The sequence below is a fragment of the Melitaea cinxia genome, chromosome 20 (genome assembly GCF_905220565.1).
Source record: "Melitaea cinxia chromosome 20, ilMelCinx1.1, whole genome shotgun sequence".
Lineage (NCBI taxonomy): Eukaryota > Metazoa > Arthropoda > Insecta > Lepidoptera > Nymphalidae > Melitaea > Melitaea cinxia.
Window position 1 is genome coordinate 2,318,546 of NC_059413.1, and position 15,831 is coordinate 2,334,376.

The 15,831-nt window shown below is 35.1% G+C and overlaps 2 protein-coding genes across 2 annotated transcripts; both read right to left on the minus strand.

Moving 5' to 3' along the window:
- Positions 1-2,399: 2,399 nt before the first annotated feature.
- Positions 2,400-7,589, minus strand: LOC123663190 (MOG interacting and ectopic P-granules protein 1-like). Its single transcript, XM_045597887.1, has 2 exons — positions 7,253-7,589; positions 2,400-6,192 (listed from the first exon to the last, which is right to left on the minus strand). The coding sequence occupies exons 1-2, from the start codon at positions 7,272-7,274 to the stop codon at positions 3,554-3,556; spliced, it is 2,661 nt and encodes an 886-aa protein (XP_045453843.1). The 5' UTR covers positions 7,275-7,589; the 3' UTR covers positions 2,400-3,553.
- Positions 7,590-12,658: 5,069 nt separating this feature from the next.
- On the minus strand, positions 12,659-15,831 carry LOC123663765 (protein unc-45 homolog B). The gene has a single exon (XM_045598431.1). It carries the CDS (start codon positions 15,642-15,644, stop codon positions 12,819-12,821), a length of 2,826 nt encoding a protein of 941 aa, XP_045454387.1. The 5' UTR covers positions 15,645-15,831; the 3' UTR covers positions 12,659-12,818.

Genomic DNA, 15,831 nt, shown 5'->3' on the forward strand with positions numbered 1-15,831 from the left:
ACGACTACCCTTTTTAGGTACAGGTTGTACATTGGCAATCTTCCAAGCTTTAGGAACCTGAGCTGATTTTAGAGAGAGGCGGTACAAGCGCGTTAGAACCGGAGACAACTCAGGAGCACATGTTTTGAGAACTCTAGCTGGTATCCCGTCAGGGCCACTAGCCTTATTCGCATCCAAATTGCGGAGCGCTCTCAAAACCACCGTTTGGTGAATGCAAATATCGGACATAGCGAAGTTGGAAGGTGGATGTCGAGGAGGTGAGGCACTACCAGCATCAAGGTGCGAATTTTCGGCAAACAGGTTTGCTAAAAGGTTAGCCTTATCTGTCGCAGTAATGGCCAGCGACCCATCTGGCTTCAGCAGAGGAGGCAGTGAGGGACGGCAAAAATTCATTTCCACCGACTTAGACAGCGACCAAAAAGCTTTACTTCCACACGGATAGGAAGCTAATTTGGCTCCAATGCGATTAATGCGGTCGTAACGAGCCCTTTTGAGAACCTTTTTGTAGGACTTAGCAGCTGAGTTGAAAGCTTTTTTTTTGAAGTTATATCCGGAGATTTAAGGGTACGGGCTTCAGCCCATGCTGCAAACGCTGAGTCTTTACGGCCTGCAGCTTCAGCACATTCTACATTGTACCACTTAGGGACCCTGACATCAAGCGATACGTCAGCAAATGGAATGAAGTACTCCATCGCCTGACGTATCACTCCCGATATTGCTTGTTCGCAACTCGACGGATCACACGAAGAAAAACAAGCACTCCGCCAGGGGTACGATGCGAAAAAGTGTCGCATCTCATCCCAATCTGCCGACTTATATCGCCACACGCGTCTGGTTCCGGTAGGACTGGCATCCAGGGGGTGAAAGTTAGATATTGACTTATTGTTAAATTGAGATATCTCGGTGGAAAGTTTGTCAGCTGGTACTGAGATTTACTTGTCCAGATAAACAATAACTTGATGTAATTGATTTTAATTATTAAAATTTTCAAACTCAGAAAATAAGAGTGCTCAAATCTCGCGACAAGCTTTTCTGTATAATTATGTAATGACTTTATAAGTAGATAATAAAAGTTTTAAAGTAAAATTTTATTTTTTTCGTTTTAACGAATTTTAAAAAGGTTTTTTAGTTTAATTTATTTTATTTGTTACCACAACTTTTTACTGGGTGAAACGATTTTTAACCGACTTCCAAAAAAGGAGGAGGTTCTCAATTCGACTGTATTTTTTTTTTATGTATGTTACATGAGAAATTTTGGCCGGGTAGACCGATTTCGACAAATTTTGTTTTAATCGAAAGGTGGTGTGTGCCAATTGGTCCCATTTAAATTTATTTGAGATCCAAAAACCACTTTTCGAGTTATATCTAATAATGCGTTTTTACTTGCCGCTTTTTTCGTCGACCTACGTTGTATTATTATACCGCATAACTTTCTACTGGATGTACCGATTTTGATAATTCTTTTTTTGTTAGAAAGGCAATATTCCTAGTTCTGTACCATGATAAGGAAACCAGGATCTGATGATGGGATCCCAGAGAAATCGAGGGAAACTCGAAAATCCGTAATAACTTTTTACTGGGTGTACCGATTTTGATAATTTTTAATTTAATCAAAAGCTAATGTTTATCATGTGGTTACATATAAATTTTATCGAAATCTAATACCTACTTTTTGAGTAATCTTTGATAACGCGTAGTTGCTTGACTATTTTTTCGTCGATCTACGTTGTATTACTTGTCGATGTAATTGAAGTCGGTTTTTTTTTCTTTTGCGAGCAAACACTATTTTTTTTATGTTTCTTTTTTAATCGAAGTGGTGCTTCACATGTGGTATTGTTTAAAATTTTAAATTTGATCCAGATCTGAAGAGTACTTTTTGTTATTTCTAATGAACGGAATATTACAGATAATTTATTTGACTATTTTTTCGTCTACCCACGTTTTATTACTTGTCGATGTAATTGAAGTCAGGTTATTTTTCGTTTGCAAACAAACAAAATTATTACATTTTACTACAAACTAGGACTTCCTTTGTAGAAAATAGGTAATAAGGTCACATTTAACTGAGGTAGGGCACAGCAGGAAATTTCCTGCTCAAAATAATATGAAGCAGCCCAACTGGGGTAGTACCTCGACCTTACAGAAGATCACAGATAAATAATACTGTTTTTAAGCAGTGTTTTATTCCTGTTCGTGAGTAAGGTGACCAGAGCTCCTGGGGCAAATAGGAATAAGGTTCGTCAACGCGCTTGCGATGCTTCTGTTGTTGCAGGCGTCTATAAGCTACGGTAATCGCTTATCATCAGGTGAGCCGTACGCTTGTTAGCCAACCTAGTTATATTAAAAAAAAAACCATACGTTTTATATGATTATACAATAGTAACAAAAAATACTCCAAGTAAAGTTGATTTACTTTAATATATTTAAATGTGGGGCATTTATAAAAGTAAATAGTGAGTGGCGAAAGGGCTATGAAAATCCAGTTATGGCGCAAATCTAGGGCGTGAAAAATAGTTATTAACATGAATAAAAACCTATTTTTTGAGTTAAGAGTTTGTTATATAATAACAAAGCTCCCGTTACAATTTTAGGAAAACTTTTATTTAAAATAAAAATAAAAAAGCTGCTAAAATGTAACAACGATTATGCCTTACAATCGGAAAAGAAAGTTATTAAATAAAATTGTATACATTCTTACAATGGTCTTTTTTATTAAATAAAAAAAATACATTATTTCAGTTCTATAAGTACGTTAACAATTTAGTAAACTTTTACCAAATCAACACTCCAGTCTAACCTGAGATCAGAATTAAATAAGACCGATGTGTTCTAAAACTTTGTATCCAAAACGCAAGCATTCCGGTAGGGTGTCAGGATCAGGCATTGATTGTTACATTCTTATGCATTTATAATTTAAAACTACAATATAATCTTAACTAACACCTTATGTCATACATCATAATTGATTTACATTTATTATTAACGTCTACCTAAGTTATAGTATAATACATTCTTATTCAATGAATTCAGGTGAAAAGTATTACATAATTAATAAAATAGGCAGACAATGATCTATAGTTGTCACAGGTTACACAATAACTTGCAAATAAATTACTTATCAATGATTTATAGAAACTAACATCTAAAGTTGCGCATTTAATTCTTTCACTAACTATTTTACAGCGAAGATACAGATCTGTTTTAGAATTTTTCTTTGTGACAAAAAAAAAAACACAGCACACAAGTCACAAATATACAGAGGTGATCCTTAAATGTTGGGGGCACTAGTATATTTACGATGGGTTTCTGTTTTATACACTAAATTTACATTTAAGGTTTTATTATTACTTTTTCTTGTTTTCAATATAAACACCTTTGTTAGAGGGAACAGTCATCAACGTATCTTTTGCTTTCATAATTGTAATTGTAAAGATGTATGTATCTTATTATATACACAATACTGCAAAAAAGTAATGGAAGTGCATCACTGATGAAGCAATTTGGGTAAACACGACAGGCTTTATGTCAGTACTGACACTTCCAAATATTAATGTTATTTACCCTTGGCTGTTATAGTGAGTGATGATTTAGCAGGTTGGGGTATTATGGTAATCTCATCACTTATTTTGAGTGGTTTGAGCAAGGGGTCAGTTTCCGTTGTCTTAGGTTGGGGAGCAGAAGATTTGTTTTTATCTATAACGCGCTTGGCCACAACACTGTGGGCAGAATAAACATGGTTTTCAAATTGTTTGTACATCCCAAATGTAGCAGTGCACACTGTACACTTATATGAGAGATGAGCTGGCTTCAAGGTCATGTTATGATCTCTGGAAACATGATTGAGCAGTTTCCATTGATAAACTCTTCCACAAACTGGGCACCTGCCAGCATCTTTGCCTTTGTTGGCAGCCTCTTGCATAGAACTTGTGACCAAACCATGTGAGCCCAATAAATGCCTCTCTAAACCCTGGTCAGTAAAGAACCTAAACTGACACTTTTGGCAATTTAATGGTGGCCGATTATAAATCATCTTGGGGTGGATCTTCACTTTATGTATCCATTGCATATGATTTCGTAACTGTTCTAAATCTTTAATATAGCCATCACAAATTTCACATATTACAAAAGTAGCTTTGGAGTTTTGGGTAGAATTAGATGAAGAAGGTTGAGGAGCACGAGGTAGAGGTGTTATTGATATCTTAGGTGTAGCTGATTGATTTCCTTGATTGTTTTGCATTATAGGATAATTAGAAATTGTTGTTCCACTCGGAGGAGTATTGTGCATGATCATTACACCACTGCGAATGATGGGGACACCAGAGACAGGGGCCCTGGCAGGTGCTGATAGTGGAGGTCTTCCTCTAGGCCGTCCTAAGACTGGCATATTCGGCATAACAGAGTTGGAGATATTTAATGGTGGTCTTCCAAGCGGAGTCATACCGACTTGTGACCGATTGAAATTAGTTTGATACGGGCCAACAACATTGTTACGAGCCCTAGATAGCTTTGGTATTTTTGCTGGAGGCTCCCATTCGAGAGGTGGTCCAAGGTTGAATTCAGGTTTAAACTTTTTAGCACAGGCAATGAGATGCCTTGCAAGTTTTGTTTTGCTGTTGTCCTCAAAGTGGCAGTTGGGGCACTGCTGGTAGGCTGGTGCTCTTTCCAGCCTTCCTCTAATATTGTGTTCAGCTTCAATGTGATACAGTATATCATGTGGACTACGAATTTCAAATGGACAAGTATTACACTTATATATATTATTTTTCATGTGAGGTGCTTCTAAGTGATGAGCCATAACTAAAAGAGACTCAGTTTTAAAACTACAAAATTCACACTTTTTCTGTTCAAGGGCATATGGTGCATTAATTTTCTTACTGTAAGCTAAATTCTGGGTCAGTGAAGCTATCGCTGTTTCTGTTGCTTTTGTACTACGACCCGATTTCTTTTCTTTATACAGTTTTCTATTTTGAGTTTTCAATAAATCACTTTGAACATATTCTTGAACTAAATTAATACCGATATTAATAAAGAACTGACCCAATGAACAATCAAAGTAACTGTCAGATTTACCACCAATTCCTTTTATAATCATGTTTAAAGGATCCTTTACTCCTTCCATACCATCATTCTTATCCTTTATAAGGACGGTGTCCTCATCGCTGGCACCATCGTCATCAGACTCACTAGTAGACTCCCCATCCCAAGAATCATCTTCCTCTTCATTTCTCCTTTTTTTGTGCTTTTTCTCAGCTTTTTTCTCCTTTGATAAGTCCTCTGAAGATGTTTTCTTCATTTCACTTTCACTCTCTATTTCCTCCTCAACTTCCTCACCACGTTCAATCCTCTCTTTCCTTAATTTCTCTTTCCTCTCCTTTTCTAATTTTTCCTTCTCCAATTTTGCTTGTTCTTCTTTGACCTTAATATCATCTAGTTCTTTACCCAATTTGTCTACAAACTCTCTAAATGGTTTAAGGGATGGCTTTTCATATACGTAAGGAACAATGAATGATGGTGCTTCAACGACAAACATATCGTCCGTCAAAGATGGCAAGATGTTGGGTTGCGGAATTGGGATATTGTTTTGATTAGGTCGATTATTAGAACTCGTTTTACAACTGATAGGAGTTATTGTTGTTCCCCTTGCAGCAATACTTTGACATAAATTCTGAGCGTCTAATAAACTAGTACTACTTTTATTTGAATTTGTATTTGCACTCTTCCCAGATAGAATGGAATTTGTGTCTATTATTACAACAGTAGGTTCCTTGTTTTGTTCGCTACCATTAGCATCTAATTGCTTTGATGCTGTTTCAGATAAACTTTTTGCATCACTGATAAGTATTGGCTTTGTTTTACTATTAGTTTGGTTGAGGGGATCTTCAACAGTAACCTCCTCAATGTCAGATTCCTCCTCTCCTCCATTTTCCATGGGTTGCTCATCTTTGTTTTTATCTCTGTCTTTATTACTTTGCTGTGAGGCATCTGAAGTTTCATCTAAATCTGTACTACAATTTGATGATTCGTCATCGTTTGTCACAACACAATCTTCTTCGTCGCTAGTAATTTCGTGAACTTCAGGACTAATGGAACCACCATTTTGATTTTGGGGCTCGTTTTCATTTTCAGAGTCACTGCTGTCATCTTTTGGATGGCTTCCCTGTGAAGTATCATCATCGCCTTCTGTACGTTCATCTGAAATATATAATATTTTTATTTAATGCATTTGACTTATAAAGTAAGTAATTTTTTAATAACCTATTGCTAACTATTATTTGGCATAAAAACTTAGAACTTTACCACAAGTTTAAGTCGCAGTATGAACCTATTTTGTTTCCGAGTAATAAATTTTACTAAAAGTAAAAGAATTATTAAAATTTAGTTGTTCCTAGTGTCTATAGCAATTTCAGCAGTCAAAATATACATTTTTACTTTTTCATGTATAATTTTAATAAAATAATGATCATTATATTAAAAGTTGTTAAACCATATTTTAAAAGTAGGCGACTTTGGTGTACACTGATGTGTAAGTAAACTTTTATTTAACAATTTAGGTCTCCTTTAGGTTGGTAATACATGTTGAAAAATAAACAAGAGTAAAAGATAAACTTTTTTTTAAACTTAAACAGTAAACATTAATTTTGTAACCACATAAGTAAATGTATCAGCCTATACAAGCTACTGAGTTTTAAGAGTTGATTAAAAATGATAAATTGCATAGGGTGGTATCTGGAAGGATTATTTAAAATAAATATAAATGTTATATAATAATAGGTAAATACTATGCCAAGTCATAACTCGAGTGAATTTCAGATGATAATATTTTGTTTGTTTTATCAAACAAAAATTGATTTAATTTTTTGTAACTCAAATGTATGTAAACAACATAAAACAGAACAGAAATTTGTATGAAACAGTCTAAGCATAAGTTTTCGAAATCGCCCTCGTCCGGCGTCAGCACTCCACAGACGCTTTAAAAAAAAATAGTATATAATATTAACCTAACGTAATTTCAACAACGTTTAACCTAAAAATGAAGGAATTAAAATGGGGAATTTGCCGATTACTGACTTAAACCTTTTAAACAAATATGATTTTTCGTTACGTAGCGTCATTAATCATGTGGAGCAAGGACCGCCATATGGGATTCCATGGCTTTACTCCGAAAACATAGTTGTACCATTTTTTTATGTCAAATATACAAAATTACAATAAATAGCAGTTATACAAATGTGTATTTGATAAAGACACGTACCTGTAGCCGTAGATATAGACATTTTCTTAATATTTTAAACGAAAAACCAAAAAAAATAGCACAATAGCACAGTAGCGGAAACCAAACCAAATCAAGCTGTCAATTTAAAAGGTTTTTAACAACGTCATTTTCTACTGATGTATAGACGCCGTTTCTACTGTTGTATAAGATTAAATTAAATAATATGATTAGTTCACTATTGACTTGAAAATTAACTACTATAATTAAAATTATTTATTGTGTCTGGGATATGCTGTAGGTATGTCAATTTAAAAACTAATGGATACACTCTGACTAAAAATCGACACAGAAAAGACCTTTACTTATGAAGCGGGGAAGGGGTGAGATCTTAGAGGGGAACGGACGCGGTATCCATAATGGGAATACATATAAAAAAACGCTACAAAAAAATTTAACTGTACTACATACTAAAAGTGAATTAAGTTTTAATTAAAAAATAATTTATCATTTATTTTATTTTCTACCCTGATATTTTGTTTTTTTTTCTGTTATAACATGACCTACCTACATGTACAGTCTAAGAAATGAAATGAACGTGATCTTCACTATTTGCTTAATGGATAAATATTAAATAATTATCTTCTTTAGTATTTTAACGAAAAATAGCGTAAAATTTCAGTGGAAAATTCCTGTCCAGGCTATATTATATTCGGTAACCGCCTTTTAATTCAGACTTAGCAGATAACCCTGTGTTAATATACATATTTAAATATATAATAGCGTGTTATTGATAAACTGTAACCACTTAAACAAACAATACTAGTACCAACGGCGCAGCAGAGTAAATGTTAACTCAAAATTATGGTAGTAAAAGTAGTTTGTATGCGATTCAATTCAGAGTAATATTTACAAAAACTAAAATTTATTAGGTTATTATAATTTTATGAAGCAAGATTTATTTATGCTCAATTTACGTTCGTAGCATTACACTATTTTATAGAGCTATTTTTTTTCTGGTAGATAAATATTTTCTAATGGTTAGTACCCATTTTTAACATCAAAAGTTCACTAGTTAATTATTAATTAAATTATAAGATTACAAACTTACAATACTTAAGTTTTATTTCCTCTATACACTTATGAAAATATGTTTGTCATCGCTTTATTAATTTGGGACGATGGAAAATTAAATCTTATTCTAATTTAGACTGATTCAGAGAATATTACCAATTACCATTATAAAAATCGTTAAATAGCCGATACCTAAAATTTTTTACGGTAAAAAGCATTTACGTACCGGAAACGTATAAATACAAGAAATACAACGTTAAGTTTTACCGGTAAATAAAATTTATAACGATACCGCTGACGTCACGAAATATCGATTTTTTTTTAATCGATATTTCTTGGACTTGGTCGCTCCGTGCAAAAATTATTCAACTCGACGCTCAGGAACCCCCGCGAGGGATTGATAAGAGCGACCTTTTTGAGAGCGACAACAGCGCGTAGTATTAGATTATATTATTTTAGCGTTATGCGATCGAATATACATAATTAAAAGCAGGTACGAACTTCAATGTACTTAAGTGATTTACATACTAAACTAGCTTTATGGCGATTCATAAAAGTATTGTCCGAGTGACTCTGGCTTAACAGTCATTTTATAATTTAATGTATTTATTTTTTTACTATTGAAACTCATAAAATAATGTTTATAATACGTATACCTATAAGTAATACAAGAAAAAAGATAAAATTTTAATACTTATATAAGACAAGAAAAATAATAGATTTCGATGTGAGAATGAGTTTCAGTCGTAATGAAAAAGTATGCGAATTTCAAACGTTTCATTTCCTTCTTTGCGTTTGCGTAAGAGTGAGTACCCAGACAAAAAATCTATTATTAGGCCTATTTATAAACAAGGTATACGTACACTCCGATTACGGAAACTATTGATCGATCGCCATACTGTCGATAATAAATAAAATCGTTGAAAAGGTTGTCATGGGTCAGGTTAGCGAATTCTTGGAGAACAATAGTTTACTCTCAGATGCGCAGCATGGGTTTAGGCACGGTAGGAGTACCGTGAAGATATTATCACGATTCTCAGAAGACATAAATAAGCCTAGCCCAAGGTCACCAGGTCTTCGTACTTTTTATTGATTACAAAAAATCGTTCGACACTGGATCATGAAGTAAGTATTGCTTCAGGCAATGGATTAGTGCGGGATCAGGGGTACAACGAGCAAGTGGTTTTGAAAGCACTTAAATAACAGAAAACTACAGACTTTGTTGCTGTGGTGTCTAGGGCAGAGGCGAGAGTTGGACTTGATGTACCAACCGGTTCGGGGTTTGGACCCGTCGGGTACAATATGCATATTAATATAGCGTCTGTAACCTAATATTTAAGTGTAGGGTATAATGTCTACGCTGATGACATGTGTCTGATATATTACTTAAAAATATAAGGGAAGCCAGAGCTGTGTTGATAGCAGACTTTGATAATATAACAAACTGGGCCCACGATAACGGAATTATAATAAACGTAAATAAAACAAAAGCTATGCATATTAGTTTCAGCCTGTAATATCCCACTACTGGGCATAGGCCTCTTTCCCCATGTAGGAGAAGGATCAGAGCTTAATCCACCACGCTGCTCCAAGGCGGTTTGGGAGATATTATATTCCCTACTATGGTAACGATCGCTATCAGGTGTACATGATAACAACCGGGACCGACGGCTTAACGTGCTCTCCGAGGCACGGTGGGGAGACCCACAAGGACTGAACAAACACCCAGACCACGGCAAACACCTGTATGGCCAATACAAATGTTTGTCATGTGCGGGGATCGCACCCGCAACCGCCAGCGCAACAGATACAATCCATGGCTGTAACCGTTGCGCCAACGCGGCGTCCATATACATTCGCTATCAAGCTATGCATATACATTCGCTGAATTGATTGATTCGCTGAACGAACTTAATAATAAAGATCGTTAGTCGTTCAGATAATAACATCGTGGGTCACACTTACGAGTGTCTGCTTGCAGGGATGGTCAATTGCTGTTGCTGTGATCTGGAGTATGTTGATAAATTTAAATATTTAGGACTATGGGTGGACCGAAACGTGAACTGGAGGTTGCAGTAGTTTGCAAGTTGATACGGTGTGCACGAAGCTCAGGGCAGTTCTGTCTAAATTTCATGTTAAGAACAATATTATATAGAAAAATAATGCGTAAGGTCTATTATGCTTTTGCCAAGCACTTATAGTCGTACTTTTAATATAAAGGTTTTAAAAATTCGTTTTATGAAATATCTAGTTGGTAAGAAAACAAAATTTCAGTGTAAGCATATTTATGAAAAATTATTTATAATTTATAAATTACTTCCTTTTCATGAGAAGGTATTTGTTGGTTTTAGAACATTTTAAGGCTATTGAGTACATTACAGGTAGATTTTTTTTATGGGAGGTTAAATTTTTGTTATTTCTGACTCTATCTTAATTCTGGTGCTGCGGGAAGTGTACTCATGCTCCGTTCTGCGACTATCACGCGTTATTTTCCAACAAATTTACGTAAAAACGATCTTTACTGTAAGATCAAAATACGATACGAACTGACCTTTAACGACTGACAAATAGACACTTTTAAACAAAATAACGCGTCAGACATAATATTCTAATAAAAGTAGTAATATTGCGTGCTAGAATGTAGGTAAAGAAATTCGAAAAATACCCAAAACCGAATCGGTGCACCCTACTGTCCACGTAGTCTTGGTATGCCCTACCCCTAGAGTGTTTTTTTTTAATCCGGAGGCGAGGAAACCATCCTCCGCTGCGGAACGCAGCATGAGTGAGCGTGCTTTCGCACGCAAGGGCGGAAGGGCTGACTTCCCGCAGCGCCGGAGCCAAGCGTTACTCTAACCTCAAAGGTGGTAGGTTAATTTTTTCCGATTTAAAAATTGAACCTCAAAACTTCAACAACGATATCTCTGTAAAAACGGGGTTTACACGAAAATAGTTGTCCGGGGGGTGAAAAACCCACACTCCTGAGGTTAGAAAGTGTAGAAAAGTAGTTATTAGATCTCAATAAAATTTATATGTGACTACATGATAAACATCAGCTTTCGATTAAATTAAAAATTATTAAAATCGGTACACCCAGTAAAAAGTTATTGCGGATTTTCAAGAGTTTCCCTCGATTTCTTTGGGATCCCATCATCAGATCCTGGTTTCCTTATCATGGTACTAAACTAGGGATATCTTCTTTCCAACAATAAAAGATTTATCAAAATCGGTACACCCAGTAAAAAGTTATTGCGGATTTTCAAGAGTTTCCCTCGATTTTTCTGGGATCCCATCATCAGATCCTGGTTTCCTTATCATAGTACTAAACTAGGGATATCTCCTTTTCAACAAAAAAAGAATTATTAAAATCGGTACATCCAGTAGAAAGTTATGCGGTATAATACAACGTAGGTCGACGAAAAAAGCGTCAAGTAAAAACGCATTATTAGATATAACTCGAAAAGTAGTTGTTAGATCTCAAATAAATTTAAATGGGACCAATTGACACACACCACCTTTCGATTAAAACAAAATTTGTCGAAATCGGTCCACCCGGTCAAAAGTTCTGATGTAACATACATAAATAAAAAAATACAGTCGAATTGAGAACCTCCTCCTTTTTTGGAAGTCGGTTAAAAATATGTAGGTAAGTTGACTAAAAAAAAAATTGAAAAATGAATTACTTACCGAGTTTGTAAAAAGCATTTATTAAAATTGATTAATGATGTTAAAGATGTTAGATTTTTTTTTTTTGATAAATGTACCTATGTTAAAAGCTTACTACTTAGCGTAAGCTGTGTGGCTACGGCAGCAAAGAATATAGCCACCCCAACTCTTCCTGTGGCTGTCGTAAGAGGCGACTAAGGGATAACACAGTTCCACTACCACCTTGAAACTTAAAAAGCCGATCGATGGCAGGATAACCAACCAACTGCTGGCTTTGAAATACACAGGTCGAAGGCGGGCACCAGCGTCTTCGGTGCGACAAAACCAGCCCTGCGTTCACCAACCCGCCAGGACAGCGTGGTGACTATGGACAAAACACATGAGTTCACGCCATTTTTGGCGCGAACTTATGGAGGCCATCTGTGGATTGCAATAGGCTGAAGTGATTGTTTAATATTAGCTCAGTCTACGCTATATATATTAAAAATGAAATAATTGAACAATTAACATAAAATATCTATATTTACAAAGAATGGAGTTTATAATGCCCAATAAGGCTTTATTATGTTATGAAAGATTTGATTAAGAGATAAGATAGTACAAACAAATAAAAAAACCTACATGTGTGTTATTAGTAAAGTAATGGGCATCACTAAAGTGTCAAGAAAACATTAAAACATATTTCCAGCAAAATGGTGAAATAAAACTATATTTTAGCAAGGAACAAATGGAACCAATTAGTACATATAATATTTATTAAAAACACAAACAGTAAATAGATCAAAACACACTATATTAAAACATTAATATATCATAATCTAATCCTGTCCTAGATTCTGTATAAATTTAATAACACATATAAAACATTATCTTAATCTTCTTCGTCAACAATTTCTTCCACTTGTTGTAAAGAATCATTTGCAACTTCCCCATCTGGTTTTCTAATTACTCCAAGTTCTTCAGCGGCGGCCAAGCACTTTGCAGCATATTCTTTACTTATTTTGTGTTCTTCTCCAGTTAACTTAGTTATAGCCATCAGAATCTCCATCACATCAGTTTCAAAAACTTTTGCAGCAGTGTCTTTATCATCCTTAATGATATTATAAAGCATATAAACTCCTCTGTACTGAATCTCACTGATTGGGTTCGCCAATAAACATCTCAAAGATTCAACCCATGATTGAAGATCAAGCAATTTTCTACAGCATATTTTACTGAAAGATGTAAGTACGCATAGTGCACCTGATGCTGCCATCACTGTGTCAGTGTCTTCTTCTTGACAAAGTAAATATAAATATTTCGTTTTGTCATTATTACCTTCATAGGTCTTTACTACATCCTCAGATTGGACCAAATTGCAAATACATTGTGCTGCAGCCCTTTGTAACATCACATGTTCTTCATATAAATAAAGTTCTATTTTTGATAATCCACCTTCTTTCAATATTCTATTTCTAGTAGTTTCATTCATTCCAGCTAAATTACAGAGAGCCATGAGAGCTTCGAAATTTTCTAGTGCAGTACACTCAGGATGTAACAAAGCCACTAGAGGTCTTACAACTTCTAAGTTTCTTTGACCAGGAAAAGCAACTTCTGGATTGATAGTGATACCAATTCTAGCTAAGGCTTGAGCAGCTTGTTTTTTACCATTTTTAGTACCTTCTAGTGCCATCGGAATCAAAATTTTCGCTCCGCCTTGTTGCACAACTATACCTCTCAATTCTTGCAAGCTACAGATAGCATTAAGAACTCGGGCAATTAACTCCTTTGAATTGTGACTTTCTGTTTTGGATAAAGCTACTAATCCAGTTGTTACTCCTGCTTTACAAAGAATTGTCAATCTTTTATTTACAAAATCAGGATCATCTAATTCATGTTGTTCTGGTATGTGATGTTTTGCAAATTTCGCCAATTCTACCATTTCTGGCATTACTTCCTGTTTTTCATAAGCATTACATAAATTGACTAGTGTTGTTACAACTCCATACAAACAGGATTGATCTCCAGTTTTTGCTAATTCAATTAGTGATTGAATAGCTGGTTTGTCGTCCACTAGCTTTTCCTTTACATCAGCGTCTAGAGTAAGATAGGAAAGACCTTCTGCAGCCCATTTCCTCATATCCTTATCTTTTGCAGGGTTGACTAGAAATTTCCTACAAGCTTCTGCTAGTTTTTTTGTTGATCCATCAGCAAATGGACGAATAGAAGCATCATCACCTCCAAAACTACCAATTTTACATAATCCCACTAATGCTCTTACCCTGACAGCATCATTTTTGCTTGCATACAAACTTTTCAAAATGTCAACACCCTTATTAATTATTGTTCTTGCTTTGTCCTTCTTAGATGCGGCAGCAATCAAACATTCACAAGCGACTTTTTGCTGCAAAGGATCTTCAGTCTGAGCCATCACTAAAATCATCTCCATAATACCTTCTTTGGAAATAACATAATTACCAACATCTATTGGTCCTCGCAGCAGCGATGTTATAGCTACTGTCACTCGTACTTTTGACTCTAAATCAGGAGTCAAAAGCTTGTCTTTGATGAAATCATCGATTTGGCTATTAAATAATTCCCTCGCTTGGTCATAGTACATGTTCTCATATATTCTCGCTAAACAAGCAGCAGCAATTGTTCGTGACGAATCTGTGATATTCATTGCCGATTCATATTTATATTCTTCTAGTTCACTGCAAACTTCAAGTAACCGTTGGAGTCCCCTAATTTCCACAAATCGTTCAGCCCAATTTAAAGTACTGTAGTGGCAGTTTTTCATAATCAGCTCGATAATAGCATCTCTGGATTTTCCTGTTATAACTCTGTTTGTAATAGAATATGTAAGACATGTTAGAAGAGTATCTATTTCACTTTTGTACTGTTCACATAGTGCTGAATCTGGTTTAGTATCCTTTTTATTATCCATCCCGGAAAATGCGTTCAATATTATTTGCAAACAATACTGGGCAGCACTCACTCTCTCCTCATAATCACTGTCTATTATTTCCAGAAACCAAGGTATTCCAACAATATTTAATACTTCTTTAGTTCTTTCAGCATTTCTTTTGCATAATTGACCTATAACTCGTATAGCATTGACATATATATCTAGGTTCTTTTCTATTTTAACGAGCTGTTGTATTTTGTGAATGATGCCATTCTTTATCATGATATCAGCAGCAGTTGATTGTTTGGCTAAAACAAGCAAGTTTGTCATGGCTTTTTCACGCTTGTCTTTATTTTCGCTTATCTCAAAAGCAAGTTTAAACATTTGTTCGACCTTAGAACTCGTTTGCTCGGCATTCTTAATTCGTTCCTGAACAATCGCATGTAGACGAGCCAAAACAGGCTGGACGGCTTTATTTGTTGGATCCACTGTAAATATACTTTTAGCATCCCTATAAGCCTCCTCATATCGTTCTAATTTTTCCAATGCTTGCGAACGTCGGAATAAGGCTTTCGGATCTTCAGGTACAATTTTTAGGGCTTCGTCGCAATCTTTTACGGCTTTATTATACTCCTTTATTTTAAGATAGGCGGCAGCCCGATTTTTTAAATATGTAGCTAACTCACGTGCGTCTTTCTCTGCTGAATTAATAGCTTTGCTATAAAGAGATATTGCCTCTTCAAAGTTCTCAGATTTGAAAGCTTCATTGCCTTTATTTTTGAAATTTTCAGCTTCACTGTGGTCAATCATTTTAAAATATTATATCAAAACAATTACTCTTAAGCCAGTACAATATTACAACTACGTTTCATCAGCTCAATATATTTAATTTCACTGAATTTTCTAGTAAACTCTAGCACATTAAATGTTACTGTACTGGTTTAAAATAGAACATTTATTTCTGTACAACTCCATACTCAAATAGCTTGGGTATGAC

What these genes read in the sequence shown, in the direction of transcription:
- LOC123663765 (XM_045598431.1), bottom strand. Translation starts at nt 15,644, where the DNA reads ATGATTGACCACAGTGAAGCTGAAAATTTCAAAAATAAAGGCAATGAA.
- LOC123663190 (XM_045597887.1), bottom strand. Translation starts at nt 7,274, where the DNA reads ATGTCTATATCTACGGCTACAG. An exon ending in GTCTATATCTACGGCTACAG is followed by an intron (nt 6,193 to 7,252) that starts GTACGTGTCTTT and finishes TATATATTTCAG; the next exon opens with ATGAACGTACAGAAGGCGAT.